This window comes from Perkinsus marinus (assembly GCF_000006405.1).
Source record: "Perkinsus marinus ATCC 50983 genomic scaffold scf_1104296929318, whole genome shotgun sequence".
Taxonomy (NCBI): domain Eukaryota; phylum Perkinsozoa; order Perkinsida; family Perkinsidae; genus Perkinsus; species Perkinsus marinus.
In genome coordinates, this window is record NW_003216498.1 from 687211 (window position 1) to 701202 (window position 13992).

Here is a 13992-nt window from a genome sequence, read left to right on the forward strand (position 1 = left end):
CCGACACTCGAAGTGATGATAAATATGGCGTGCTTTGACCCGATACCGAAAGACAAACGGACATGGGTATAAACTGTTGGGACACAGAAACCAGTGATATCGGTGGTCATATTCAGCCAATGTGTGTACTTGACACGCCAAGCCATCGAATCGTATTCAAGTTCCGGGACGAAGAACGACTAGCCGTGACACGCGTCTACTGTTTCGCATCTCCTGGAGGATGGAGCGGCTATGTGCTGTAGGGACACACCGAACGTTTGGGATATCCAATCCGAAATTTGCGATGGTTTCTAGGTGGATGGGCACCGAGAATGTTACTTTGAGCGGCGCGTCACACGAGGATGAATGCAACGAAGTTATATCTGATAATGCAGACGACTTGGCTGTGGCGGGGTCGAGAATCTGTCGGTCCGTCGAGAGCTAAACTGATCACAGTACCGTGAGTCACGACCGTGAGTTAGGCATGCCCAACATACATGGATGCTGTGATCTCACTCCTGTTAGGAGAACGTTCGAAGTATCACGTTGCGTTCAGAGTACTCCGAGATAAACGCTCACAGTTGTTGGTGTTGTAACTCGTACATCCAGCCAAGCACTACACTGACCGTCAGTGACTGACGAAGTAATCCATTCAGTGCATTCTTCTTGAGGCTCTGGGAACCACTCCAGCAATTGGTAGCCTCTGTTCATCGGTGACTCGCCATCGTATTGTTGGGTTTCGGGCGATAGAGAGCACTCACTGGAGGCACTGTAGTGGTCGTGCCCAACTTCATCGAAAGGCTCCGACTTTCATATATGTATTTCATAGATAGATAGAGGGCAGCGGGATTTCGTTACGGTGTGCGTAGCGTAAGCAGCTTTACGATTACGGAAATGGTTTGTAACTTCATGGTCGGTGCTGAACTGCCTTTGCAGAATTGTGGCGGAAACATTCGCTGTATTGCGCTCCACGATAGCTCAAATAGTTGTTGAACTGATTCCTTGTGGCTCGGATCCAACCGAACCGCTGAGAGAGTAACATTTGTTTCCCCTTTATCACTCATCCCCCTTGCAAATTCCGTCCGTCTCACTCCCAGGCTGTCCCGGAACTGTCAAACGGGCCTCGTCTACGCATGCGCATTCACATGAAATAGATTTAGGCAACTTGAATGGCCAATCCTCGTTTTGTCCTCTGCCTCTCCGTAAGACCCGTTATGGCGCCGTAATTTTACGGTACGGGGCTTGAATCGTACTCGTTGAAGTAAGCCGTAACGGTCCGTAACGTAATTTTGCCCATCTATAATGCTTTTACATATTCCGTTCTCTTCAAGTATTCATCGCTCGACTTGCTCGACTTTCCTTCTCAATACAAGTTACCTAGAGTTCGATTCGTAACAGGCCTCGTTATCAGCAGGCCTATGTTGCGGTGCTGCTTGCCGCAAGGAGCGATGGACCTTGCGAGTGCCACTCGTCGAGTGGTGTCAAGGGCTAGCAGGGCACACCGCATACCCTGCTTTTTGCGAAGTGAGCCATCAGACACCGGCTATCTTCGTATAACTTCCCCCACTCAAACGCCAGTCGAGTCAGCTCATCGAAACGAAGGATGAAACAATAGGATAGACTTCGATCCTTTGTGAGAAATATGGTATCAGGTTCTGGTCACTGCCTGACCAGTTCCGGATTATAAGCAGGCGGAGCTGTCGGCTGGGGATATGCGGGAGGAGCTTGCTGAGTCATCGGAGCCGCCTGAAAGTCGATCCAACCTAGCCGCAAGAGCAATCCGATGAAGTTGACGAATATTTCCTATCAAGCTTTCACCGAGTTCACCTCAGCCTTTCTTCACCTGAGTTTGTGGGTGTAGTCCATTCTGGTACATTGTAGGTCCTCCAGTCGGGTTCACAACATAGCGACTCGGCTGGTATCCTCCAGAAGCTGCGGGCTGTTGGTAAATGACCTGCCCAGTTGGTGCAGTTACTTGCGTCGGATAGGCCTGTAAAGGATGAGGCACTCTGAACTGATTCAAAAGTAACAGTAGCACTTACGACGTTGGACTGCTGTTGTCGTGTCTGAGGCCCCTTACCATCATCATACGTTTCCTCGATCACCTGACGTAAAGCTAAGCAATAGCGCCCAAGTGAACGTAAAGGATGCCGAATTACGGTAACAGTAGTCCCTTCGTCCGCCAAAAAAGGACGCTGGTAGCCGTTGGAGTTCGAATATACCACAGACTGGCTTGATGTTGACTGAAAATACTCAATCACACACGCAGATTCATCTACAGAACAATACCTGTGAATTAGCTGCTGCACAACAGCAGACGGTGATCGCGATGACGACGGCTACCTGAATAGGAAAGGACTTGCCTGGAATACTCCAAGGAAGAAGGCATTACAGCGATGAGGGACATTATGAGTATCGGGAAGAATGAGATGCCCCCATTGCTGTAGACCACCGTGCTAGACGGATAGGGGTCGCTGATCTACAAAGACCGAATAAGGTAACCATGGCAACGACGACTATTACTATAACTGGTGCCGGGGCGACCGGCGCTGGAATGACCATCGGCATGGGGACTATCGCGGGCCCGTACCCGTGCGAGATCTGAACGAGTCCATGAGAGTTAATACAACCTCGGTGGTCTTCTCACATAAGGGGACCGATGGTGGATAATCGTCGTCCGACGCACAACTCGATACCCATCACTCTCGCCAGCAAGCTTGGCTGCTTGCTCGTCCAACTCCTCACAGTTAACACCAAAAAACCCGTCATAGCATCGGCAAGTGAATGATGCTTCCGAAATATCATGCTCGGTGTTCTCGGCCGATACTATACGACAAACAGACACTCCTCATCATCAGAGACGAGCAAGCATGCTAGCCTACCTGCAGCTCTCACACACTGCCCATTACCACTACACTGTTGTGAGGTCGGCACTGAAGGCGTCTAAAGAGGATTGCACTGATGTTTCCCGGCGATTGGGTATACTTTTACATACACATTCCGCATCAGCACCTTGGAAACAAGAGCTCACTAGGAGGGCCACTGATAGCACACAGGCACGGCGGGAGGAAAAATGCATACTTAATCTACAAACGAAGTGCTGGCCTCCACCCCTCATCATTTGGTTGATGAACTCAAGTCGATGACGTGAGACTGCAAGTGTGCTAAGTTGAAGTGAATGTTGTTATCAAACTCTATCGGTTGGAAACTCCTCCATATCGAAGTTCACATGCTGTGAGCTTTCCTCGGTAGTGTGGTGTAAGAAGTGAATCACTATGTACCCGATCCCGACACAGCAGAGATACCTGAAAATAGTGACAAGAGGACCATCGAGGGAAGCTGGACATTCGCATTGACTTACAGGCCGACGAATCCAAGCCAGAAAGTCCATGACGAGATCCATAGCGTGCCCATGAAAATCTAAAATAGAAGGAAACTACACATCCCCAACCGCTATTGTTGCGCACAAGGTAACATAGAAGGAAAATAACTACAGCATGCTGGAGTTACTTCCATCCTTTTCACAATCACGATGACGAAATTGAACGCATTTTTGGCAGCCTACGAAGAGCTTCACTCACCAGGAAGATTCCACGGCCCAAGTTGTTCTTCAAAAATCCAAATTGCTCGTAAATAACATTCTGCAGCTTTTCCACCTGAGCAAGAGCATGAGATCGATACACCTTCGCAAACACTGTGTTACTCCCGGCCACGAAGCGTTAGACTCTGCCACAGCGAGCACAAAGGCGAATATCATCATATACCTGCACAGAGAGCTCCTACCACTCCTTCTCCACCTCCTAGTGTATTACGCGTTCATAACATATAGAGCTGGTGATGCCACATTGAATACATTGAGGAACGACACTATCGAGATTGTTAATACCGCCAGGGAGCCCACAAACGAAAAAATCTGTACATAACCTCGTGGATGCGACTGCTGTCAACGACTCGCGACCCACCTTCAAACGCATAGGATTGTGAGCGACGTAGTTGCCAACACCGCGAGCGCCACTCAACTGAAGAGAATTTATTAGATCATCCATACCACTCCATCACGAGAAACCCTATAAACTGATGATTAGCTCTCAAAGACGAACCCGTGCCGACACTATAACATTACCACAGAATTGCCAGCATTGGCGAGGACATTCCGAGTGACTCCAGCTTGAAAACTATCCTTCAACGAGCTGCTCTTGCCTATAGGAGCACTGCGTGGTGCGTTTTCCTGTGTACCTGCTCACAACGACACTCCCGACCTTCTACCATCAGAAGGGCCGCCACATTACCACCATCGAAGGGATCCTCTGTGGACATTGATGACAAATTAACCGACATCTAAAACCAATGAGCGGAAATGCGCGAGAAAGCGTGTAGTAAACGTAACACGCAAGGCATAAGGGAATCACCAAAGAAACTCACTCAGAGTAACTATTGCAGCTCAGGAAATTCAACAGTCAACAACTGCACTATATAGTCGTTTTTAGGCCCGCATTATCTTCACTACTGCTTTCTCGAGGAATTCAGTTCCCGCAGCACTCGAACTCGCAACCTGATCAGCATCCTCCTATTAGACCACGTAGTGCGGGATTATTACACTCTTAGTGACTTGTGACTTCATCATCATGAACTTCACGAAGTTACACCCACACTCCTTTTTCCTACCAAATAAAACAAAATACCACCGCAGTCAAATAGGAGAATTACATGATAACACAATCCTTGCCATTTTCATCCTTACTATCGCGAAAGACGGCGCGTTCAGCGTTAGTAAAATGAGTGCCTGAAGAGAAGCGCCAATAACAGCCACGAACAACACAGACGACGACACTACAGAAGGGAGCATCCAGACTTTGCGATAAACTCTCGAGCCGAATGGAACCGTCGTCCTCCAAACGCAACCAGTAGTACACAATAACACGACTCTCGTCAGCGCACCTGATCATCGCTCCGCTGTAATTACGATCGAAAGAATAGTACTACATAGGCAGCTTCGGGATGGGCATCACCATGTTCACCCTTTTGCACAGAATCTTATCTGACGAGTCTTCATCGCTCATGAACCTGACCAGGGAAAACGTCTTCAAAGAAAACTGTAACGGTTGGTTACTACTTGCGCCAGGGTGTCTCCTCGAACTGCCTAGCACCAGCTTGCAACTGCCACTCCTTCACAAGGCCTCCCCGTAGGAATCCTTCCATCAGAGCATCGACATTGATGGCGTTCAGTTCATCAGCTTCGTTCACTACTTGGTAACCATGCTTCGGTAATGAAATGTAAAAACCTGCACCAATAGTCTTAGCCGACGGTGACACCGAGCACCCGAGTGTCACCACTCGATCCGAATCGAGATCGTCTGCGGGTATTACTTTTCATCTCTGGTATGGTCTCCTCCTCCGCCTCATCATAGACAGTAGCAAAGGTGGACTTGGCTGACATATTGCTATCACTGCATCAACAAGGAGAACAACAACTAGACGAAAAGGGAGAGTTCAAGACGACTTCAACCTCCTCCTGAGGCTTGGTCTTGGTTTGATCCCTGTACATTATTATTCACAGTCCTAATTGGAATCATATTTCCACTTTGCAATTTCGCATAAGAAGATAGTGACAGCGTTCCATGCGATGTCCTTGAAAGGGGTAGTGAGTTTCCTTCTGCTTTCCTGTTAAAGTCGTCAAGGTTGTACTGGTATGTACGGTCAGTGAGAAGTTGACTATGGTGTTCACGACAGAAGTGCTTCCTATGATGCCAATCGAACTTCCGTGGAAAATCAAATCCAAGCGATTCCACCGCACAAATTGATTTTCGTGAACATGTGTAATTGCCAAATAATGCATGCTAATTAGCGCTCGCCCGAAAACCTACCACCTTGTTAACCTCCCACCATACGTCACGTATGATACGTGGCCGTTTGAGATGAGTCGGGTTGAGCTACATACGTGTTGCATATACTATAGGCTTGAACCGTGGAGTGCCTGTACTTACGTATCGGGAATAGAGTATGCACTGTAAGCACACAACCCAGTGATAGTCGCCAAGTCAGCAACAGTTACACTGTTGCTATCCATGCACTGCGGCAATCCCCTCGTTGTCACCCTGTGAGACGACCTACACCACCAGTGCTCCTCGATATCAAAGCACATATAGCTCAACGCATCTCTCAACCCTCCCTTATCTTCCTAACATGCGCCCAGCCTTTCTCTCTTAATCGATGGTTAGCATCAGACCCAAGATGCTACTGACCAGCGCAAGCCACCAGAATGAGAAACTCAATCACACAGGGAATAAAGTGATGTCAAAAGGCTTCCAAAATCCGAGACAACTTTCGTTACCACTGCGAATAGACTCCCCCAGTGGTAATCACTCCATTCGCATCGGCAATTTTCCAAGGGTTCGTTCCAGTTGACACGGGCTTCATTCGAGGTATGCCTGGAGGGATCGCGTCGTCGGATATTTGCTGAACGCCTTCCGCCCTGAGGGTTACACCATGGTTACTATTCCCACCGCCGTCACCTACTCGAGGGCACACTCAAAAGCAAAGGAGTGCGAGGCCAGGCCCTTCCCTGATAACGTTCTATGGTCAACAAAGTCTCGTGAGCCGAAGACCTATAGTGTGATGCGGCAACAATCATTGACATTTCCAACCCACTTTCTCGTCGTTACGGCCCTCCACCCAATAGGTCTGCCGAACGTTAACTATAACATGAACACGCAATACGAGACCTGTGACCACCATCATTGTCATTGCCCTCGCAATCTCCCCTACCCTTAGCCCGTGCCAGCTGCATGAGCTCCGTATGACTACTAACTGGTTCCGTCGACAGCCTGAATGAGTCTTCAAAGGGGTAGTAGCCTCGATGGCCAAGTCCTGAACACGCTCCTTCATTCGATACAACAGTGATGGCGCTACCCACCTGGCTCAGTGGTCCCTGCAATGTAGTACGCTCGATCTACTCTTGCTGCTGGTATAGAATAGAACTCCAATTGATGGTATATATCGCCTGATGATGAATGATCAACTCCTCGGCGGCGCACCGTCGGGCACGGGTACCTCGCTCAGCTGCCTCCATCACCATCCGGACATGCTCCCGCATGGGCTCTGTCAATGGTAGTGCTGATAAAGTTGGTTCCGCTCGTAACATATCTGGACACACTGCTCATGGCAAGTCGCCAATCCCATGTCATTGACTTTTCTCAGCCATGGATACTAAAGTGTCCCTCACTACTCGAAGCTGCTGCCAGCTTTCGCAGTTGCTCCTCCGCTTGTTTCAGGAACACCTATCACCAACACTGTCCTCGGTCCATGTGAAAGCGATTACTACCCACTGCCAGCCCAGGGTGAGCCAGCTGGTCATGGCGCTCTTGCCGAACAGCCCCGGGCACATCCTATGCGCATCCACAATGACTTGGCGAGTATTACTCTTTTTCCACAATACATGCAAGAAGCCATTATAGTTGATAGGGACATGTGTCCCTATCAAGAGAACCCCTGCTCCCGCCCCTTTATTGAGTAGGTTCGATGCCATATGTTACTGACAGTAACTTACTGTGAACCCCTTCAAAGCCATAACGCATCACCCCTACTTTCTACAACGGTTACATAGTGTAACTACCCATGGCCTCCTACCATATTCGGTGCGCCTATCTCCATACACGACTGTAGGAGGCCCCACCATGTTGTGCTATGTCTTCCAGAGCCGCTTAGCCTTCCCTTACACGTTCATTGATAACACAAAAGCTCAACTGTTAAAGTACTTAAAACAACGTCCTAAGTCTGTAGAGCACGTAACACGAATCCAAGGCTTGGATTTCTGACAATCACCTTCCGGCCTATCACCCTACGAGCTCTATCGGTACGCTCGAAAATAACACAGTGTTATTTTTCTCGAGTGTTATCAACACTCGAGCAATAACAATTCTCCCTTCAGCGACGCCGGGATCTCTTGGTGCGTGGAACGTGTTGTGAGGAGGTTGACTGTGCTCACAGTATTCACAGCTGTTAAAGGCAGCAGCACCGCAATATGGTGGCGAAGACAATCACTATGGAGACGGTACCCCCGCCCCGACTGTCAGCCTAGAAACAGTCATACCTCTCCAACAGCATCTCGACGCATCAAGAGCGAGTCTCTCGGCGCCGGCCCGACCTGAAATGGGCGTCTGATAGCCGCCATCACTGGCGTGAGCACGAGCGGACATCCGGTCGAAGGCGCATGTATGGCAACAGAATGGCACTGGACGGATTCACCAGCCTACCATCCAAAATTCTACGACCAACCTGATCCAAAAGTCTTGAACAACTCCTCCCTCAAGAACCTGATAGTGACGCCCATCTCTAGCATCTTGACAGCCTGTGGGAGATCAAATTTTTTTAAATCACTCCCGCCTTATCCAGCCGCTACGCCTCCGCGACCCAATGTGTAGTACAGTCGCCGTGGCTTCTGTCGCCATTACCCTCATAAACTTAATCTACTGAACTAGGTCAATAGAGAATCAGCTCCCACACAACTGATAACCACGGAGAAACCACTCCATAATGACAGCGCAGTGCTCTTCGTTAAAGCCTATCGGCTAAGCCGACGTTCTTGATGAGCATAGTGCGGATCTCGCTCATGTCCTCCATAGCATACTTAACACCTTCACGACCAGTGCCGGAGTCCTTAACCCCGCCATACCTGATTATAACGAAGAACGTCGCTTTCACTGCGAAGTACCAGCCCAGAGTTCGCCGAACGGCTTAGTCACCATGACTAAGTCACGTAACGCGTGGATCCACTGTACCGAGCCGTCCCACAACTAAATCGAAATCTACTTACGGCATTGAATCCACCCTGATACTCGGGACGTCGTTCACAACCAACCCGCCCGCCTCCACGTTGTTCCAGGCGTAGAAAGCTCTATTCAAATCGTTGGTGAAGAGGCCAACGTGGATGCCATACCTATAACATTGGTATAATACCAACCACCACCCCGGAGCCACTAGTATGTTCCCTTACTTGGAATCATTGGCTCTCTCCACAACCTCCTCAAAATTATCAAAGCTGGCAACACACAAGAGTGGCCCGAATGCCTCCTCCCGCCAAGCGTCACTCTCGATAGGCACGTCGGCCAGCAGTGTAGGCTCGAACATAGATCCATTTCGGCCTCCGCCGCACAAAAGAGTGGAGCCCGCCCTTATCGCGCCCTCAACAGCACTCTCTAGCCTGCTAGCCTCTCTCTCTGCTATCATAGGGCCTATGAACGTGTTCTCGTCCTTCGGATCACCCATACGCAAGGACTTCACCTTTGCGACTAGAGCATTCACTACCTGACTCAGAGAAATACCGATCATCTCCTCCGGCGGTAGCCTCCCCCACCTTATCGTATATGTCCTTTCGAACATAGAGCCTCTGTGTAGATATGCAACTCTGTCCACTTTGATAGAAGGCCCCAAAGGCTATGCGATCCATGAGGTACTCTAGCCCTTCGTATGGTATACAGTCTACTATACCAGCAGCATTACCGCCAAGCTCGAGCACTACCCCTTTCTTGCCAGCCTAACACATAGAGCACACCTGTCCAAGGCTAAACACAGAAAGCTACCCTCGACTTCATATCCCATCCAACACTCGGACTGCCAGTAAACGAGAGCAACTTGAATCGGTCGTCAGTCGTAAGAGGGTCTCCATCTAGAGGGCATCACCATCTCCCAAGTTCGCTGCATCTCACACTACTACTACCTTGCCTCGAGCAGGGTATTATAGAGAAGGCCTCTTTGGGAAGGTCCGAGCACTCAGCAAGAACCTCGCCTATTATCAATGAGCCCAACGGAGTGGCACTGGCCGGCTTCAGTACAAATGGACACCCAACAGCAATCGCAGGAGCTATTTTATGAGCGGCGAGGTTGAGAGGGAAATTGAAGGGAGCAATCATGGACACGGCGCCTTTGGGGACTCGCTTATAGATTTGCTGGAGGCCTCGATATCTCTCGGAAATCTCCATGCTACTCCACTCGCCGTTAATGCGAGTCGCCTCCTCAGCGGCAATGGCGAAGGTGTCGATGAGACGCAAGACCTGCAGCAGCTGGGAGAGTGAGTGATGGAATTCGCAAGGTATCCCCTCCAAATGAAGGACTAAGTTCTGCCATATTTTCATCGAAGAACTACAACTAGCTCAATGGGTAGACCGAAAAGCTATCAACCGAAAGATCGTTGGGTCAGCCCAGCCTCACTGTTGTTGCCATCAAGTATCATGCTGAAACCCTCAATAATATACTCCACGAACACTAAAATGGAATAGAGACCCTCTTCCCACCACGTCTCACCTCCACGCGAGAATCCACAATAGGTTTACCAGCCTCCACACACAGACAATAGGCCAGCTCCTCAGCTCTGTCTCGGAACCTATCCTCATTGTTCACCTCTCCGCATCATCCACACTTCCAACACTCCCACCTTTCCACGCAATGCTGGAGGATTCTTTTTCGCTGAAATGCCGGGAGCGCAGCCATCGTCTTCTCAGCTCCATGAGCCGCAGCTATAGCTCGTTCTACTTCCGGAGGCTTGGCCAACGCCACGCGACACACCACTGCGCCGCTGTACTTATCGGTAACCTCAAGATCGGTATTAGAGTATCTAAGACCAGTCGCTCAGGGGGGCCCGCAGCCATCTGCTATCACACTGCTTCCCCAGCGAGATAGTAGGGCCATGCTGGAACTATCTTCCGCGAAGAGAACATACGAACGGCCGACCATAGAGCCTTCCGACCACCCAGAGCTGGTACAACCCTCTGCATGGAGGACAGTGAAGGCAACTGAACAGCGGACACGACTTGTAGGTAGACAGTACTACCACGCCCTCCTATCAACTAACCACCACTTCCCAAATGTGAGGGAACTCCCTCCGAGACTGAGGAGGGCCCTGACAACGCAATTCTGGTTCAAGACACCTCTGAGCAGACACCCATATGAGCCGTACAGCAGCGAAGAAACTCTCAGCAATCCGAAGGCTCAGTTCACTAACACACATCCGAGTTTCGGATGAGTGAGAGCAGAGCCCTGTCGGTCTAGGAGCAAGTCCAAGAGGACCCGTTCTGCTGCAGAACTTCTGCAACATAGAGAGGAAGTTGAGAGAGGAGGCGTGGATCAGCAGCTCTGAAGTCACGACCGGCCTGGAAATAAGTTACTGGAAGAAGACAATGGTATCGCTCCTGGATCAGCCAAGGTCTGGCTGCTAGACATTTAACCGCACAGTGTCCACCAGTTTAGGAGTTTGTCAAGGTCCTAAGCTCCAAGCTCAGCTCGATGAAGATCCATCGCTCACAAGTTGCAATCACGGTCAGGGCAACGGACATCGAGTGTGGAGGATCATCTAGATGACCAGAAAAAACAAGGTAGACCCGTAAAAACCTGCAGGTTGAGCTTACGACTCGTGAGTAACGAGAGCTGAAAACCGCTCGTTGTCGAGGTACGGCGGAGTGGGAGTCAGGCGTTGGGCGTTCAATGGAGTGAAGTGGCATGCGCATGTACCTTCAAACACTGGGCAGCTCCGTCATTCCTCATCCGCTCCACCCAACAGAAAAATCAACGAACTGACTGCTGACCCTAACCCTGACATCTTCACGTCGAAGATATCTTTATCGAGATCTCCAAGGTTAGAGCTCCCCTAGTAGTCTCTTCGGTAGCTGACACCTACTAGATGTATCTCCGGTGGTAGTCGTCCAAGTAGTAGTCTCCCCGTCAGCAACCACCGCACAGCGGTGACCGCTGATGCTGCCTTCCTTGGAGGTCCTGAAGGCATCATCAGCTGGTGTTCAGCATCAGCGTGAACGCTTCGACTACTCGCCCCTCATGGTCAGACCACTGGCTTGGGAGTCCCAAGTTGGGCCTAGAATATTAATGTACGGTTTGTGGCCCGCTGCGTCCCACTTCGAGGCTCTCCTGGGCCCAAAAGGACCGGAAAAAATTGAATTGAATGCGAAAAATTCGTTCTTCAATTCGCGATACAGCGTTTGTCGACCGCGTTCGTTTTTCGCACCTGTCTCCGGCATCTCCCACAAGAGATCCTCCAAATTAGTATTGCGGAGACTTCTCGGTGATGAAACTCGGGCTAAACCGAGACCACGATTTGTCTCAGATCCGCTCCGTGAGCTGAGCTTCATTCTCACCCAACGTTAGGGCAGATGTAAAGCACCTACGTTCTCGGAAGACGGTTCTCCTCCAAAAAGTCCGCAGTTTCACCAAATCGCTGCGTCGCGACTTAATGTATAGCAAGGTGGGTGTAGCAGCTACACTGTAGCTTCTGTCGCCACTGTCACTATGAACTAGACCTGCCGGATCAGACCCGTAGAACAATCACCTCCTCCACAACTGAAAGAAATCGGGAAACGCCTCCATAATTGTTGGAATTGCGCTCCCCGACTGCAGAACTCAATGCCATGATGGTCCGAGACTATTGGTCTCAATGAGGTGAAAAACTCCAACTCTCGCTATATATCCTATTACTAGTCGTAACGAGATCAACTATCTGTCACGCTATATGCATGAACAAAAACAGAAAAGTGGATGAAGCGGGAGAAAAGCAACGCACTGTGTGCGCGGCGGTGTAAATCTGAAAGCGAGATGCTCCGAGCACCCTCAAAGCTTTAAAGAGATTCTCTGAAAATAATGACCGCCCAATGTTTTTCGTTAAAGCCTGTCGGCTAAGCCGACGTTCTTGATGAGCATAGTGCGGATTTCGCTCATGTCCTCCATAGCATACTTAACACCTTCACGACCAATGCCGGAGTCCTTTACCCCGCCGCACTTGATTATAACGGCTTACCACGAAGTGCAGCCTGGTAACGGTCTAAAGCCATCGGCTTAGTCACGTACCGCAAGAAACCGCTGTACTTAGCTGTACCACAACTATAGCGTAGTCTACTTACGGCATTGAATCGACCCTGAGACTCGGGACGTCGTTCACAACCAACCCGCCCGACTCCAGGTTGTTCCAGGCGTAGAAAGCTTTATTCAAATCGTTGGTGAAAAGACCAACGTGGATGCCATACCTATAACATTGGTATAATACCAACCACCACCCCAGAGCCACTAGTATGTTGCATTACTTGGAATCATTGGCCCTCTCCACAACCTCCTCAAAATTATCAAAGCTGGCAACACACAAGAGTGGCCCGAATGCCTCCTCCCGCCAAGCGTCAGTCTCGACAGGCACGTCGGCCAGCAGCGTAGGCTCGAACATAGATCCATTTCGGCCTCCGCCGCACAGAACAGTACAACCTGCCCTTATCGCGCCCTCAACAACACTCTCTAGCCTGCTAGCCTCTCTCTCTGCTATCATAGGGCCTATGAACGTGTTCTCGTCCTTCGGATCGCCCATACGCAAGGACTTCACCTTTGCGACTAGAGCATTCACTACCTGACTCAGAGAAATACCGATCATCTCCTCCGGCGGTAGCCTCCCCCACCTTATCGTATATGTCCTTTCGAACATAGAGCCTCTGTGTAGATATACAACTCTGTCCACTTTGATAGAAGGCCCCAAAAGCTATGCGATCCATGAGGTACGCTAGCCCTTCATGTGGTATACAGTCTACTATACCAGCAGCATTACCGCCAAGCTCAAGCACTACCCCTTTCTTGCCAGCCTAACACATAGAGCACACCTGTCCAAGGCTAAACACAGAAAACTACCCTCGACTTCATATCCCATCCAACACTTGGACTGCCAGTAAACGAGAGCAACTTGAATCGGTCGTCAGTCGTAAGAGGGTCTCCATCTAGAGGGCATCACCATCTCCCAAGTTCGCTGCATCTCACACTACTACTACCTTGCCTCGAGCAGGGTATTATAGAGAAGGCCTCTTTGGGAAGGTCCGAGCACTCAGCAAGAACCTCGCCTATTATCAATGAGCCCAACGGAGTGGCACTGGCCGGCTTCAGTACAAATGGACACCCAACAGCAATCGCAGGAGCTATCTTATGAGCGGCGAGGTTGAGAGGGAAATTAAATGGCGTAATCATGGACACGGCGCCTTTGGG

The 13992-nt window shown here is 50.0% G+C and overlaps 5 protein-coding genes across 5 annotated transcripts; all 5 read right to left on the bottom strand.

The window, feature by feature from the left end:
• Nucleotides 1–1638: 1638 nt before the first annotated feature.
• Pmar_PMAR012548 (hypothetical protein) lies at nt 1639–4317 on the bottom strand (the record flags this gene model as incomplete). The annotated part of the gene is made up of 17 exons (XM_002787724.1): nt 1639–1725; nt 1823–1969; nt 2022–2084; nt 2139–2222; nt 2269–2322; nt 2372–2458; nt 2503–2580; nt 2627–2805; nt 2862–2922; nt 3209–3284; nt 3341–3399; nt 3561–3635; nt 3683–3743; nt 3792–3892; nt 3942–3998; nt 4103–4215; nt 4269–4317. The coding sequence occupies 17 exons, from the start codon at nt 4315–4317 to the stop codon at nt 1639–1641; spliced, it is 1431 nt and encodes a 476-aa protein (XP_002787770.1).
• A 145-nt stretch (nt 4318–4462) lies between these two features.
• Pmar_PMAR012549 (hypothetical protein) lies at nt 4463–5416 on the bottom strand (the record flags this gene model as incomplete). Its single annotated transcript, XM_002787725.1, has 7 exons — nt 4463–4531; nt 4577–4640; nt 4687–4762; nt 4814–4917; nt 4963–5043; nt 5093–5261; nt 5347–5416. The coding sequence occupies 7 exons, from the start codon at nt 5414–5416 to the stop codon at nt 4463–4465; spliced, it is 633 nt and encodes a 210-aa protein (XP_002787771.1).
• A 622-nt stretch (nt 5417–6038) lies between these two features.
• On the bottom strand, nt 6039–7504 carry Pmar_PMAR012550 (hypothetical protein; the record flags this gene model as incomplete). The annotated part of the gene is made up of 8 exons (XM_002787726.1): nt 6039–6086; nt 6343–6451; nt 6496–6584; nt 6628–6701; nt 6745–6846; nt 6893–6979; nt 7301–7364; nt 7415–7504. 8 exons carry the CDS (start codon nt 7502–7504, stop codon nt 6039–6041), a joined length of 663 nt encoding a protein of 220 aa, XP_002787772.1.
• A 1028-nt stretch (nt 7505–8532) lies between these two features.
• On the bottom strand, nt 8533–10748 carry Pmar_PMAR012551 (aldehyde-dehydrogenase, putative; the record flags this gene model as incomplete). The annotated part of the gene is made up of 9 exons (XM_002787727.1): nt 8533–8650; nt 8792–8914; nt 8972–9282; nt 9332–9511; nt 9558–9643; nt 9695–10028; nt 10279–10357; nt 10409–10588; nt 10633–10748. The coding sequence occupies 9 exons, from the start codon at nt 10746–10748 to the stop codon at nt 8533–8535; spliced, it is 1527 nt and encodes a 508-aa protein (XP_002787773.1).
• Nucleotides 10749–12874: 2126 nt separating this feature from the next.
• Pmar_PMAR012552 (aldehyde-dehydrogenase, putative) lies at nt 12875–13992 on the bottom strand (the record flags this gene model as incomplete). Its single annotated transcript, XM_002787728.1, has 5 exons — nt 12875–13001; nt 13059–13369; nt 13419–13598; nt 13645–13730; nt 13782–13992. Coding segments are annotated over 5 exons (915 nt in total), but the record flags the coding sequence as incomplete, so codon positions are not given.